At 38.3% G+C, this 15074-nt stretch overlaps 1 protein-coding gene across 3 annotated transcripts in view; it reads right to left on the reverse strand.

The window, feature by feature from the left end:
- Positions 1-8108: 8108 nt before the first annotated feature.
- The window catches only part of KAT6A (lysine acetyltransferase 6A), a 113765-nt gene continuing 106799 nt past the window's right edge, over positions 8109-15074 (reverse strand). For all 3 annotated transcript variants that reach the window (XM_058525290.1, XM_058525291.1, XM_058525292.1), the window contains 2 exons: positions 13562-13874; positions 8109-11448 (listed from right to left, as the gene is read on the reverse strand). In XM_058525290.1, coding sequence (XP_058381273.1) covers positions 8777-11448; positions 13562-13874 — 2985 coding nt within the window. In that variant the 3' untranslated portion in view covers positions 8109-8776. The remainder of the gene's footprint in view (positions 11449-13561; positions 13875-15074) is intronic.

Here is a 15074-nt window from a genome sequence, read left to right on the forward strand (position 1 = left end):
TTTTGGTATCTTTATGTTTTTGTTGTTTCTCTTATAGACAGCATATAATAGGATTTTTAGTTTATTTCCCTAACAATCTTTGTCTTTTAAATGGAATAGTCTATTTAGAAAAAATTTTATTACAGACATATTTGAGTTTAAGTCAATTTTCTTGGGTTTTCTACTTAATCCATTTGTCTGTGTTTTTTCTCTCCTTTGTTCCTTTCTTTGGCATTTATTATTATATTTTATCATCCCATTTTTGCCTTATATTATTTTGGAAGTTATACACTCCATTTCTATTCTTTTAGTGGTTCCCCTGGAAATCAAAATATGCATCCTTAATTTACCAACAGCTAATATTAATCAAGACAATGTAAGGACATTAAAACACTTTAACTCAATTTATCCTCTCCTAACGTATGAAATTGTCATCTTGTATTTTAATTATATATTATACATATACGTGTGTGTGTATAATCATTTAGATTTACCCACATATTTTCCCAAATATTGGTTTAACATTAGAAAAGCAATCAACATTTTGGCCACATTGACAGATTACAGGAGAAAAAAATAGTATGAATTCTCAATAGATGCAGAAAAAGGGCTTGATAAATTCCAACATCCATTCATGATAAAAACTCTTCAAAAACTGAATTGAATTTGGATGGAATTGAATGAATCTGATTAAGGGTATGCCTGCTCTCACCACTTCTATTGAACATCGTGCTAAAGGTCTAACACAGTGCTGTAAGGCCAGAAAAAGGAAAAAGGTATAAAAATTGGAAAGGAAGAAATAAAACTCTCATTTTTAGAGATGATATGACAATATAGGTAACTAATCCAAGAATCTGCAGGTAAATTATTAGAATTATTAAGTGAGCTTAATAAGGTTAAATACAGAGTAAAATACAAAAATCACTGATATTTCTGTATGTCAAAAAGAAACAGAAAGTAAATTTTTAAAAAGTTATTACTTTTAATAGTTTCAAAAATATTAAATACCCAAGAATAACGTAACAAAGCACAGAACCTCTATTCAGAAATGAATAAAAAATTTTGACAGAAATTAAAGAAGTCTTTAACAAATGCATCACGTTCAATGAATGAGGGAATCAATACTGTTAAGATGTCAATTTTTGCCAAATTGATTTTAAGAATCAATGCAATGCAATGATTGTGCTTACAATAAAACGTCAATAGGATTTTTTAGGAATCTGATAAGCTAATTCTAAAAATATATGGACATAAAAAAGGCCTAGCAGGGTCAATCACTCCTGAAGAAAAACAACTTAGGAGGACTTGCTTTACTTAGTATCAAGACGCTACAGTAACTAAGACAGGACATACAGATCAATAGAACAGAGTAGTCCAGCGACAGACCTATGCATATATGGACATTTGATGTAGTGCAGTGGTGAAAGAATAAGGGATGTTAGAACTGTATACCCATATGGGAAGAAAATGAAACTGGTTCCCTACCTTCTGCTATGAACAAAAATCAATGCCAGATATATTAAAGAATTAACTATGGAAGCAAAACAATGAAGCTGTTAGAAATTACTCCACAGAGAATACTATTACAATCTCAGGGTAGGAAAAGACTTCTTAATCTGGGTAGAAAAAGCACTACCCATAAAGGAAGATATTATTGAACTGGATCATATTAACATTAAGAACTCTGTTCATCAAAAGACACCATTAAGAAAGTGAAAGGGCAAGTTATGGAATGAGAGAAGATATGTGTAATACATGTAACCGACAGAAAACTCATCCAAAATGTATAACGTACTCCTACAAACCAATAAGAAAAAACTCCCTAGTAATGCTGACAAGAGAGCTGAACAGACAATTCACAAAAGAGGAATTTCAAATAGCCAATAAACATATGAAAAGGTGCTTACCCTTGTTAGCAATCAGGGAAATGCAAAACACAACCACAAAGATATCCCACTACACATCCACTGGATTGACAAAATAAAAACGATTTTAAATCTCAAATATTAAAGAGAATGTGTAATAACAGAAACTCGCATGCACTGCTGATGGGAGCAAGAAAAGTGGTAGGGTTACTTTTGAAAACTCTTTGATTATCCAGTACAGCTGAGGTTACACCTACCCTATCATCCAGCAATTCTCTTTCTAGGAATACACTGAGAGATATGTCTGCAAATGTGCACAGGAGTCCTACATAGGATTAGATATAGCAGCATCATTGTAATATACTAGTTTGTATAGTCTGTAACCCAAACTAGAAAAAAACTAAATCTACATCAACTTTAGAATGTATAAATACATTTTGGTGTAGTCATATAATAGAATATTACGCAGCCATGAAAATAAATGAACTATAGCAATGTGCAACACCATGAGCAAACCTCACAAACATGTTGAGGGAAGCCAGGTGCAGCATGCTCGATTCCATTTCTATCAAGTTCAAAACTAGGCAAAATGAAACTACAGTGTTTAAGAATGCATACCTAGGTAGTAAAATAAAAAAAATGAAAGAAAGTACTTACCACATAAGTCTGGTGACTGTCTTTGGTTGGGAGGAAAGACTGCCATTAGCAAGGGGCCCTCAGAGTCAGGGTGGAGGGTTTCCGGGATGCTGTTCTACTTCTTGAGCTAATTTACTTTTGCAGAGGTACTCACTCTATACAGACTCATTACGCTGCACTTGTTTTATGTCCTCTGCATGTAGTCTATTTTCACAGTAAAAATGAGCATAAAAAAGACGTTGAGGACAAAGTCCCTCTTCTTTTCTGGGCCCATTCACATGTGATGCCAGAAACCGCAGAGGAAGGCAGCTTGGGCAGGAGCTGAGGACAAAGTCCACCCACCAGGGCAGGTGGAGCAGATTGGTGAAGGACGGCCCAAAGCCGAGAGCCCCAACAGAGAGAGGCTGCAGTGGCTGGTGACTTTGTTTTGGGTCTGTTTTGCTTTGTTTTCCCTTGTAATTTTAATAGAATTACTTCCTTCTAAAGTTGTTCTTTCAATATTCCATATTATTCCATTTTCAGATCTATAACTTTCAACCAAGAACCCTTGTCCAGTTAGGAGTTCTAGTCAATCCTAGTTATTTTTTTTAAACAGGAGCTAGACAAACTTTTTTTTTTTTTTTGAGGAAGATCGGCCCTGAGCTAACATCTGCCATCCCTCCTCTTTTTGCTGAGGAGGACTGGCCCTGGGCTAACATCCGTGCCCATCTTCCTCCACTTTATATGGGACGCTGCCACAGCATGGCTTGCCAAGCGGTGTATCAGTGTGCGCCCGGGATCCGAACCGGCGAACCCCCGGCAGGCGCAGCGGAGTGCACGCACTTAACTGCTTGCGCCACCAGGCCTACCCCAACAAACTTTTTAAAAATTGTGTAATTATCCTATTTTGCAAGAGGTCCTTGTCTTTAGTAAAGCCTTCATCACCGTCTCCTGTTTCCGTTTTTTCTGGAAAACTATGATCAAATTCAATCACTTTGACATATTGACTACAACTGCTTTTCTAACCTTCCTTTAAAAAGAAAATTAAATCAACCAATTTTATTAAATGTAACACATCAATTAAACAATTAGAACTTGTTTGTACATGCGGCAGAGCCTTAGTCCTAGCAAAGAAATTTTACGTATGAATGTTTTTACTTTATTTACAAGAGACTTTAAACTTAGGATATCAGTTAAAAGGTTTTATATGAAATTTTCAAAAATAGAAGATTCTGGGGCTCAAAAAGCTTGTTAAAGCCAATTTAAATAACTTGAGAGGTGATCTGAATGGCTTGTGTCTCCCCACATTAACCAGATGTCAGTTTTTCAATGCACGGTCATAAAAATCCCAGGGAGCTACTCCAGCACTGTAGTTCTATTCTGTAAACACATGTGACTGGTTTATCTCAGTTCATCTGCTTGTCTTTGCTTGCTCATGTTTGTGCATGCAAAAACTAAAAGTGGTTGGTTAAAAATCAACATGTCGTCCTAGAAAATGTTTTTTTTTCTAATGTCGCTTAAATGTGGCTTTCAGAAATGTCTATTTAGTAAAGAGTTAAATGTTAGAACATTTTTTCCTTGCCAACAAGAATGTATATCTCACACTGAAACAGTTTGTTGACAACAGTTGCAGGAAAACAATGCCCTATGACTATCTCTGTCTAGTGTTTTAAAAGATCTCAAAAAGCCAAAGCCCATCATACCCCAGGGCTTTCCTTACTTCATGCAAAAATTACACTTGCCACCTCTTTGAGGTTTTATGTAATTAGTATACCAACATTTAGGCTCCTTATTAATACAGCAAGGAATCTCAATTAAGCCCAATTTGTAGCTGTCACTCTGGAACGAAAACCCATGGGTCTGTGCTGCGTTATGTGACCACACCAACTTACTTAACAAACCTATCCTGCCCTTGAACAGAAATGTATTAACAAACGAGTTAGGTTTTGTTCTGGGGATCGTCAGCTTTTATCGGATGACCATGCTCAAGAATTCCAGATATTTGCCAACATACAAGAACATTACTCTACCTGGCCTTCTGAGTTAATTTACAGAAATGTGTCGCTTGAACTTTTAGATTTATTGAAAGCCACATTAAGGATACAGACCTCTTTTTCCTCCTACCTGTCATAACAACTCTGCTTACTCTGTTTTGCCAACAAGGACAGTTATTTTTTCTCTTTTCATTATGCCTTTCCATCATCATCATTGACCCGTATCTTGTACATCATGAAAAGAGAGGCAGGACAAAAACCACCACACACCACCCAGGCTGTAACATGGAGAACCTGAAACAGTAATTCTCATCTAAACAGCTAAAATAGTCAACCTGATAGATTCTCGTGTGCAGCGAATGCACACAGTTGTCACCAGGCTACAAAGGAAGCCGAGCACCACCTGAGATGCTCAGAGGAGTTACAGGAACCGATTCCTGGAAGCCTAGTTACTGAATGTGTGCCAGGAGATTCTAATATTAGTAGACCAAGGCTCTCAGCAATATACACATTAATCAAGTGTATGATCATTCTCCTCCCACATCCACCTTCTGATACAGTGAAAAGCCAGAGGGTGGACAATAAAGAGATGAGAGCACCTTCTCTACTCAGATCACTCATGAGGTAGCTATAAATGGAACTATATTATTCAAATTATATCTTAAATGTAATATATAGTGGGAACCATTGACACTTAAAAGAAGTCTAGTACATTCTTTGGTCACATTATCTCCTTTGCAGAAAAAACAGAATTGCTATATGTTGAATTCACTTAAAGCAGGTAGTCTGTAGTAGCAAAGGCAAGAAGTATGTTTTTGAGACAATCCGCTAATAATTGCATAGCAAGAGACAGAGTCTTGGGTCCAAATCATGGTTACTTAAGCAAGAAAAAAAAATCAAGGAAACCAAACCATTTCTTTTCTGGAGATGATATGATTACATGGCCCAAAACTTTAACGGCACGAGCTTTAGAACAAATGCCTGCTATAGGTACTGTTCACGTACACTTCCTGAATTCCTAAGTTAGTGTGAAACAGCAGCAGATAAAGCTTGGAGGCCACTAAAACTTGTACCTGCCTCACCTCCCTATTCCAAGAAGCTGTCAGTTTCCCAAAGTTAAATCTAATTTTCTAGAATCTGCCTTATATCCAAAACTCTAAATGATGAGAGGCAAGTAGAGAAAACATCAAAAAAGATCATCAATGTTCAAGACCTTGATTTCTGGCAAATCTTCCTAGACTACATAATCAGATAACTTAGATGAGAAAAAATACTGCTTTGTTCCAAGTCTAGGAGCCACTTGTTATTGCAACTGTATTTCTTTTCTTTGGTTGGGTGACTTATGATCCTTTTAGAAGATTTTCAAATGGCTTTCCCTAAAAAAATCCCAAGTGAGGTTATAATACTAGTTTCTTTGGAAAAGGAAACACCATCTATATTGTTGGCATTTACACATATATAACTGAAAACTGGCTGGAATTTCAAAGCAAAAGTCGTGAAGTTATACTTGCTATATAAAGAGGAACATGAAAAGGCTAATATTTGTAAGTCTCTGTGTGTAGAAAAACAATTGGAGTTTCAAATATTTGGAAGGGAGAAAAATTCCACATGCAAGACAGACATCCAAAATGGCTCAACATAATTTATTTTTTTTATGTTAAAATGTACAGAGTTCTTTTGAAAGTACTGCTAGAAAGGGGAAAAAAAAGTGATATTACATACAAGGAGAGGAAGGGAGACCCACTGGCCCAGGAGCACATGACATGGAGAAATACAAAGGCATCTAGGGATCCCTTCCCCATAGCTTACAAGTCACCGTGAACGAAGTACAAAGAGGTTACAAAACAGGAAAAGCAAATATGAACAGACAGGAGTAGACTCAGCTTCATTTGTACACGCGGCTTTAGAGGCATCTGGAGCTCTATTCACACGCTAGAGATCTCTTTAAAGAGAATTTTTATCTTTCTTAAAATAGTTTTTAATATTCTACAACAAAGATAAAAAATTTTAAAGATGGAATGAAATGAAAAAGCTCTTATTTTAAAAGGCATCAAAGTCACTAACAGTGAATTTTTAAATTTCTTTTTTTAGAAGATTACCCAAGTTATCTTGCTAAAAATACATTTTTTTTTTAAAACAGAAGTGAAAAAATGACAGGTACCAATATTACTGTGTTGGATAATTTCTTTTATAATATAGAAAAGAACATTTTCTCTACAATACTTCTACAGTCACAAAAAGGCTTGTGGAAAAGGGAGCTGCCCGATTGAATTTTTTTTTTTAAAGAAACAAACAAAACCAAACACAACCGCAAACCAACAGAAACTGAATTCACGGCCCTCATTTCAACAGCTTCTCCTTCTGCCCTTACCCACCCTCCTCCCAATATCCCGCCCCCCAACCCCACCCCAGTCCCACCCCAACCAGGAAGCAACGACAGAGCTGCAGATGTAGGCAGAGGGCAGCACAGTGCACTTTCTACACAGATGACCGGGAACCGGAATAGTATATACAGAGAAACTGGGTCCGACACAGCCTTGCACATGCTCAGAATTGATAACAGTAAGATGTGGACTTCTGCCTTTTTCTAACACATTTAATTGAGAAAGTCAATTAAAGTGTATAAAAAAAAACAACAAACCTGTGCATTTGAAAAAATTTAATGCCTAATTAGTACTTCAAAAATTTATCTATATAAAATGTACAAATAAAGGAGAGAATTTAATGCTTACAGGTATTTCTTTAAGCAGTACTTCTCTCTTTTGGATATTTGACTGCACATACCAAGTGGTATAATAGTTTCCATCTTCTAATGATGGAACATATATATATATATATATATATATATATATTTTTTTTTTTTTACCTATCCCTGGAGCAAGCAATAGGAAGAGAATGGGCCAACTGGCTGCACAAGAGAGAATGGAGTTGGGAGCAACAAAGGAGCCTGCTAAAACCCTCTGTCCAGGATTGCCCGACTATGCTGGTGGTTGGTTTATCCCTCTTCTCTTTAGCCACTCACAGGAGAGGGGCTGGTGCAATCTGATTCACAGGGGATGAACTCAGGATCTCAAAAGACAAATGAAAACTAGAGGTATGTATCATTGAAGTAGCTATAAAACTCACACCATGATCTCCCTTACGACACAAATTCTGCATCATCTCTTCCAACATAATATAAACAGTGTCAAAGCTTTGTCAGGTATTTTTCAAATCACTGAAATGTACAGTCATCCACCAACACTTTACGTAAGAATGGAAGAGGCTAATTACTGGGGACTCCTGTTTGAGTTTAATTAGAGTCAAAGGCTCAAGAATCCAGACCCTTAGCATCTCAAAGTACATACTAAAACAAGAGGCTGCGTGGAATATGTGCATTATGGCTGATTCACCAGATGGTAAAAAACAAGAGGTTAATTTCCTCTTTTTGATTGTTAATTGATCATCTCTATTCCTCCAAGGCTGAATTAGGATTGCAAACAGCTTTCCTCTGAGATTCTGCTGTTAACTGAGACTTACAGTATTTTTGTGTCTCTGAGTGCTGAATGGGAATAGTAAAAAAACCAAAAATTACACTACACTTAAGAAAAACAAACATTTCAACGAAGTCCATCTATAAAGAAACATTCTTGGGGAAAGGTTTCAAGAGGTGTGTGTTTGTGTGTGTGTGTGCGTGCATGTGTGTGTGTAGGGAGTGGAGGGGATTTTAAAAGGAGAAGCATTTTCCTGCCTCACTTTATTAATAATAATAATAATAATATTAACAATAATAATAAGTTTAAGGAGCTTGGGTTGTTCTCCATGTCCCCATCCGAGTCTCCCATAAGTGCCTCCTGCTGGAATGAAGTAGGAAATGAAAGGTTTGGAGGAAAGGGTCTGGTTAACCCTGGAGATGTATATATAACATTTAAAAATGACAACATTGGGAGCTGCATAAACAGTGAGGGGAAACATACATCTTAAAATAAAATAAAGATAATTCACTTTTACACAAATTCTGTCCATGTGGTATGTAAAGAAAGTAAGGCTCTTTTTAATTATGAAAAGATTTTGTGCATGTTTCCCCTATCCCCAAATCCATATTTAGATGAGTTCTATTGTAAAATGTTCAAGATTGTGAAGAAAATCAAAACCCAGAACAAAATGAACCCAAAGAAAGAGAAGACCAGGTTTTCTAAAAAATAAAATAAACCAAAGAAAAATTCCTCTAAATCTACAGCAATATTTTAACTGGAAAAAAGGTCCATTTTTTCTCTGGTTTGTCAGTATAAAAGGTTCCTTTATTTATATATATTTAAGTTTTTAATTGCAAGTTCATCTTGCTCATCTTCTCATGTAAGGTCCATTGAGTGACTGCTTGGGCACACCAGCAGCATTCATGTAGCTGTGATGGGAGGGGCCGGTATACATCATGTTTCCATGAGGGTTTGGCTGCATAGGCTGCTGGGTATAGGCCTGACTCCCCATCATCCCCATCTGCATCTGCATAGGATACTGTGCTGTCTGGTTCATGTAAGCAGGGTTACTGTGGTAACTGCTGTTCATCATAGGCTGTGTCATTCGATAGCTGTTCATGGCATTCAAGGTGTTCATATTCATTGAATTGACATTATAGGCGGGGGTTGGCATTAAATTAACCCCCATGTTCATGCCACGCTGAACAGCCAATGCACGAGGGCCAGCCTGCATGGCAACCGCTGGTGGGCTGCGGCCATACAGCTGCTGCTGGTGAGCAGCTGCAGAGGGCAGTGGCGCAGATTTGGAGCGGATAGAAATATGCCCCTTGACTGGCATTTGCCCTTGCAACCTCTGAGTGTGAGGAATGCCAATGTTGGTGGCAGACATGTTGCACTGTAGCAGAGGTGATGTGAGGTTCATGGTGGTGGATGCCAAGTTTGGGGGTGGCGTCATGGTAGCTTGTGCTTGAGGGGTCCCAGCTAATGGATGAGACGGAGCTAGCTGAGCCAGTCCTGTATTAGACAGAGAAACACTGGTTGCATAGGAAGTCACAGCAGGAGAATGGCTATAAGGCATGGCATGAGGGTCCATAATGGTGTTAGTCAGCTGCTGCAACTTGGCTAAACTGAAGGTGGCTGACGGTTGAGAGTAGCTGCCGGCACCAAAATCCCCTGGAATCCTCTCATAGATACTTATGTTCCCAGTGCTTCCAGATTCTGGTATCTCCATGATCATAGGCGCTGGAGTGAAACTGTTATTCATACTACACTGTGACAGGGTGGGCTGCTGCTGGGGTGGGGGTGGGGGTTGAGGCTGCTGGGGCTGAGGTGGTGGTGGCTGCGGCTGCTGCGGCTGCTGCTGCTGCTGGGGTGGTGGAGGCTGTGGTGCTGGTTGCTGCTGCTGCTGCTGCTGCTGTTGCTGCTGCTGTGGTGGTGGTGGTGGCTGCTGCTGCTGGTTGCTGGGAGGCCTCTCCACCACACAGCTCTGAGGTGACTTGATGTTGCAGTTGGCAGCAGGCTGGACACTGTTCTGCTGCATCATGCTGCAGCTGTTGCCCATGTTTGCCATTTGCTGCGTGACAACACAACTGTTCTGGGTGAGGCTGCTGGAGGATGACAACCCACCATAGGAGCAGCTGCTCTGGGAAGAGTTATTCCCACAAATGCTGCCACCCATTGTGGAATCGTAACTGCTAGGGTTCTCATAGTTCTCCGTGGTGCTCTCGATGCTGCCCAGATCACTGAAGCCACTGTCCACCACCTGCTGAGAGTGGTCTGATACGGAAGGCACATCCATCATGGGGCTGGTCTCCATGTTCTGCATAGAGGGTGCGGACAGGGATCCTTGTTCTGGGCTGATCTGGGTGTAACCACTTTCAAGGGCAGGCACGTTGGGACTGCTGACTGAACGGACTGACTGGCTCGGATGAGACTGAACAGAAGATATCGGACTATTATGTTCTGAAGCATGGCAGTCTTCAACCATTGACAGCTGAGGGTCTTCATCAGCCTGGGTATAACTCTGCAGGGTCTGACACGCTGCCAGCGTCTCTTCACAGTCCTGGTAGGCTCCCTCGTGCTCATTGCTTTCCTCTTGAGTCAAAGACTGCACTGCTTGCACGGTTTCCAGATCCAGTTCACTATGAGGAATCTCTTCTTCCTCTTTTAACTCAATTAATTCTTCTTTAGAGTTTGAATCTTCTTCATGATCATCCTCAGACCCTGGCATATGCTCCGATACCACGGATGTTTCATGGGAAGTCTGCTCCTCTTCAGAATCTGGTTCTGTTTCATCTTTATCCTTTATACTCTCCCTACTGCTCTGCATATTAGTATCTAAAAAAGACTCCTGACCACCAGGCTCCTCCTTGACATCTTCTCTGACAGGCTGCTCCTCTAGCTCTTTTTTCTTTGTAGACTCCAGATGACCATCATCTTCGTCATCTGCATCACGGTCTTCATTCTGGTTTGTCTCTACACCCACTTCGTCCTCTTCTTGCTCCTGCTCTTCCAGTTCTTGTGGCTCTTCCTCTGATCGCCTCTGCTCTTCTAAGACACGGGGTTTCTCTTCTTCCTCCTCTAGCTCAGGTTCTTTCATTTCTGTCTCGGGACTATTGCTGCTATCCACTGGAGAAGCTGCTCTAACTTCACTGCTGGTTGTATCTTCTTCTTCTCCCTCTTCAACCTCTGCTGCTTCCACATGCATCTCCTCTTCTTCCTTCCTTTCTTCTGTTAAAGGCAAGTCTTCTTTTGGTTCAACAGTTTCTTCATTCTCTTGAACTTTGGATTTACGTCCAGGTTTAGGAATGGGGACAATGGGCTCAACAATGCATCCTTGAGTAGAAACGGCTATGATTTCCCGATTCAACTTAAATCCTGGTTTGCGACCAGGTCTTTTCTTCCAGTGGATTGGTTTGCGGCTCTTGCCTTTGGGCCATCCCTTTTTCTTTTTCATAGGTGTGGACGTATCTGGCTCAAGTGGAGAATCCTTCACATCACATTTTCTCAAGAGAGAGACTGGCTTTAGGATAGGAGTGTCTATACAGGAGGGATAAAAAAAATAATAAAATAGGTTACAAGACTAGTGCCTTTTTCTGAGATCACATGTACAACAGACATGATTTTATTAATCATCACAAACTCCTGATTATCTTTATTTTCAAGTTAAGAATCTAAATGAGAAACCTAATTAATGACATCTTCTAAAGTCACATAGTGAATTGGCAGAAAAACAAAAGATTCCTGATCACTATTCTGTTATCATCCACTAGTTAAAACCAGTTCAAGTTTATCATCACCAATTGTATGGCTTTGGGAAGTTACTCTAAGATTCAGTTTCACCATCTGTAAAATGGAGATAAGCTTTATAAAGATGCAAATACTAAGTTATCACAGCTACTTTAGACACGTGGTCTTTACTGTGTCAGTTACAAATCAGCTCATTTCTTCTCCTTGTTTTTCTGTTTGCAATTTATATTATCTCTCTGGTTTTCTCAGTTTCTATAAATCATTACTTCAGGTAATATCATGAGCCAATTACTCCAGGCCATAATTGAGCAATCCTACATGAGTAATTGATCAATCAATGTTGTGTTTGTATCAGAATAGCTGCAAGGCATCTAGTCCTAGACAAATACTGACCTCAAGAAAAAGTTAAAGTACCAATGACAATGGTTTATTAGAAATAAATGTGATATTAGCATTATATTCTCCCCATTTTTTCTATTTTTAAAATTTGTAGTAAAATACAGATAGCATAAAATTTACCATTTTAACCATTTTTAGGTGTACAGTTTGGTGTGGCATTAAGTACACTGACATTTCCCATTAATCTTTAAAAGGAAGAACACCAAAGCCATAACCGGGTTTTGGGGGGAGAGCTAAAAAGGTATCGTAGCAGTAATAACTCGAAAATAAACAAAGGAAATGGCTGCCTCAGAGAAAATTTGTCCAAGTCAACAGGAACTTAAACAGGGGATACCATTTTAGTCTACAATGATCCAAGACAGAATTTTACAAAAGTGCCAAAGTTACAAAGTAAATTTTTAGGTTCCTAGTTATGTATTTCAAAATAAAATAAAACTCTGGAAAATCATTCACAATAAAGCAAAGAACTCAGCCATCTTATCACTATATTAAAAGTACTTATTATATAAAAATATGAGAACGGAGAAAACGCAAGTCACCTACTAGATTTGAAACTGAGTGAACTGATTTTTAAAAGGCGAAAAAAAGACTCAACTAGTTAATACATAAAACCTATAGGTTTATGTACCAAAGGTGGACAACTAGATTCCTTCAAATTCACTCAGCAACGTAAAAAAGTTCAGTGTGACCCCATGCAAGACAAACACCGCAGATGCAGGCAGCACCATACACTGGCAAAAACTTTAGGCTAGGATGCAAATGACTAGTTTGTGACCCAGCTCACATGTGAGCCCCAGTTTCTTTATCTCTAAAGAGGAAAGGAAAACAAGGCTATTTTAAAAGTAAATCATTGGATTTTTTGCTATCCCATAAAATTTAACCTATTTTGAGGTATTGTTGCCATTTTGATTAGAAATTTACTACTCGTTGAGTAAGACACATTAGAGATATGATTCAGGAAGGATTCCTGAACAGATATGAAGAAAGTCCGATTTACATGAATCTGACCTTATTTAAAAACCATCTTCTTAGCATTTATTCATTTAACGATATTTATTGAGTGCTTATTTTAAGCACTCAGCATACAATAATTAGCAAAACAGACTGTCTATAGAGTGCACATTCTAGTAAAGAGTTGTTACTTAAATATCTTCCTGATGCTAAACCCAATCTACCCATTAACTAAACATTCAGATAATGGCCAAGAAAGGATTAGGCAAAAATGAACAATTTCCTAACAGCAAGATATTTTCTGCAGAAGCAAAAATAGATCCTGAGTTGAAACAGAAACTAGCAAAAAGCACTTTAAAACGACAGAGGACTAAGTGAGAAAATGAGGATGAATATACTTGATACAACTTTTTAGAGATTACCAAGTCATCCTTTACTGGCTTAGTAGGTTGTGTTCATTTTTCAGCCTCTTTTAGTGTAGGGTCTGCAGCTATCACTGCTGTATATTTACAGACAATAAAACTACAATAAGCAACGGTTCTGTAAAACATACCATCAGCATCATCTGACTCTTCGTCGTCATCTTCATCTTTAGACTTCCTCTTAGAAGAGGATCGACACCTGAGAACATCCTGTGAGGACAAATGACGGAAGTATCCTCTCGAGAAGAGTTCATTTTCATCCTCTTCCTCTTCTTCTTCATCAATCTCAAACGTGGGTTCTAATGTTGGCATTGGCCTCTCGGAGTCAGAGTCTTCAAAAGGTTCATCTAACACCTCTGTAGTCTCAGAGATAGTTTCTGTGACCACGCTGCTATTGTGGTGTTTGCGCTTTCGGACTCTCCTTCTTCGGTGAAGAATTGGTTTCTATTTAAAAGCAAAAAGCATTTTATTTACAGTAATGAACACTATCATTTCTATTAATAATAGGATTAATAGTTTTTAAACCTAATAGAATTAGCACATATAAAATGAGGAGGCTATTTGCCAAAAGACATTTTTTCAATATTATTTCAAAATACTGTATAGTAAGATACTATACCTAAAGTATCATAGATACAAAGATGATGGATAATTGAATACAACTTCGTAAAAGAATAAGCAGCACGCTCAAAGAGCATAGATTTTAATTCCCTTATTAATAGTTCAGTTAAATTTAACACCCTAGGGAGTTGCCTATTTCAATACTGTCAATGACACAGAGGCTAATCCCTTAACTTCTCTTTTCCTCAAGAGAAAAAAGGAATAAAACACTTTCTGTTTGTCTCATAGCTCTACCATGAAGGTCGGCAGGACTATCAGTAAAGCTGTATGCCATTTTCGTGAGTTATCCCTAAAGAGTTACAGTGAAATGTAGCCAAAATGTATTTACTTGATGTTGCTGAAGCATTTCGAAAGTAAAATAAATCTGTTATTGAAATTTGCCACATTAGGCACAATTTTGCACTAGGCTTGATCTAATACCTTAAAGCACACAACAGATAACACAAAATAATAAAGCTGATGCACCAGAAATGATCTAATCCCATCCCCTCCTTCTATAGAGGCCAGAAAGGTTACAGGACTTGCTTAAGGTTACACATCCAGTCAGTATAGAAATGGTTGTAAAATATAGTTTCTGACTCCCAATCAAGTGATTTCTTCAAGAACTTAAAAAGTACTTTGTACGGGATCTCACTGCCTATTACAATATGCTCTTTCTTACACAGGGAAATAGCATAATTTTATTTTATAAATAGGCAATATAAACCTAGGATGGCAAGGATATATTCTTCATGGTCATGTAATGAATAGCAGAGTTAGTCAGTGTTCAGTTTTTCTCCACTTCAAATTTACTAGTCCTTCTAGTTGAGAATACAGTTTTCAAACTAGGTTAAACACGGCCCTGCTCTTTGGAGAAATGGCTGATTCTAAGATTAGGGCATGAAATATACAAGATGAACCCGGAACATCTTGTAGTACCAGAAAGTAAGTGCTCAAAACAAAACAAAAAAACCTCACAATGATGAGGGTATGTATGTTAAAGGGACAAAGGAGCAAAACTGAAAGAGCTCCTACTGGCCAAAG

Source organism: Diceros bicornis, chromosome 29 (assembly GCF_020826845.1).
Source record: "Diceros bicornis minor isolate mBicDic1 chromosome 29, mDicBic1.mat.cur, whole genome shotgun sequence".
NCBI lineage: Eukaryota > Metazoa > Chordata > Mammalia > Perissodactyla > Rhinocerotidae > Diceros > Diceros bicornis.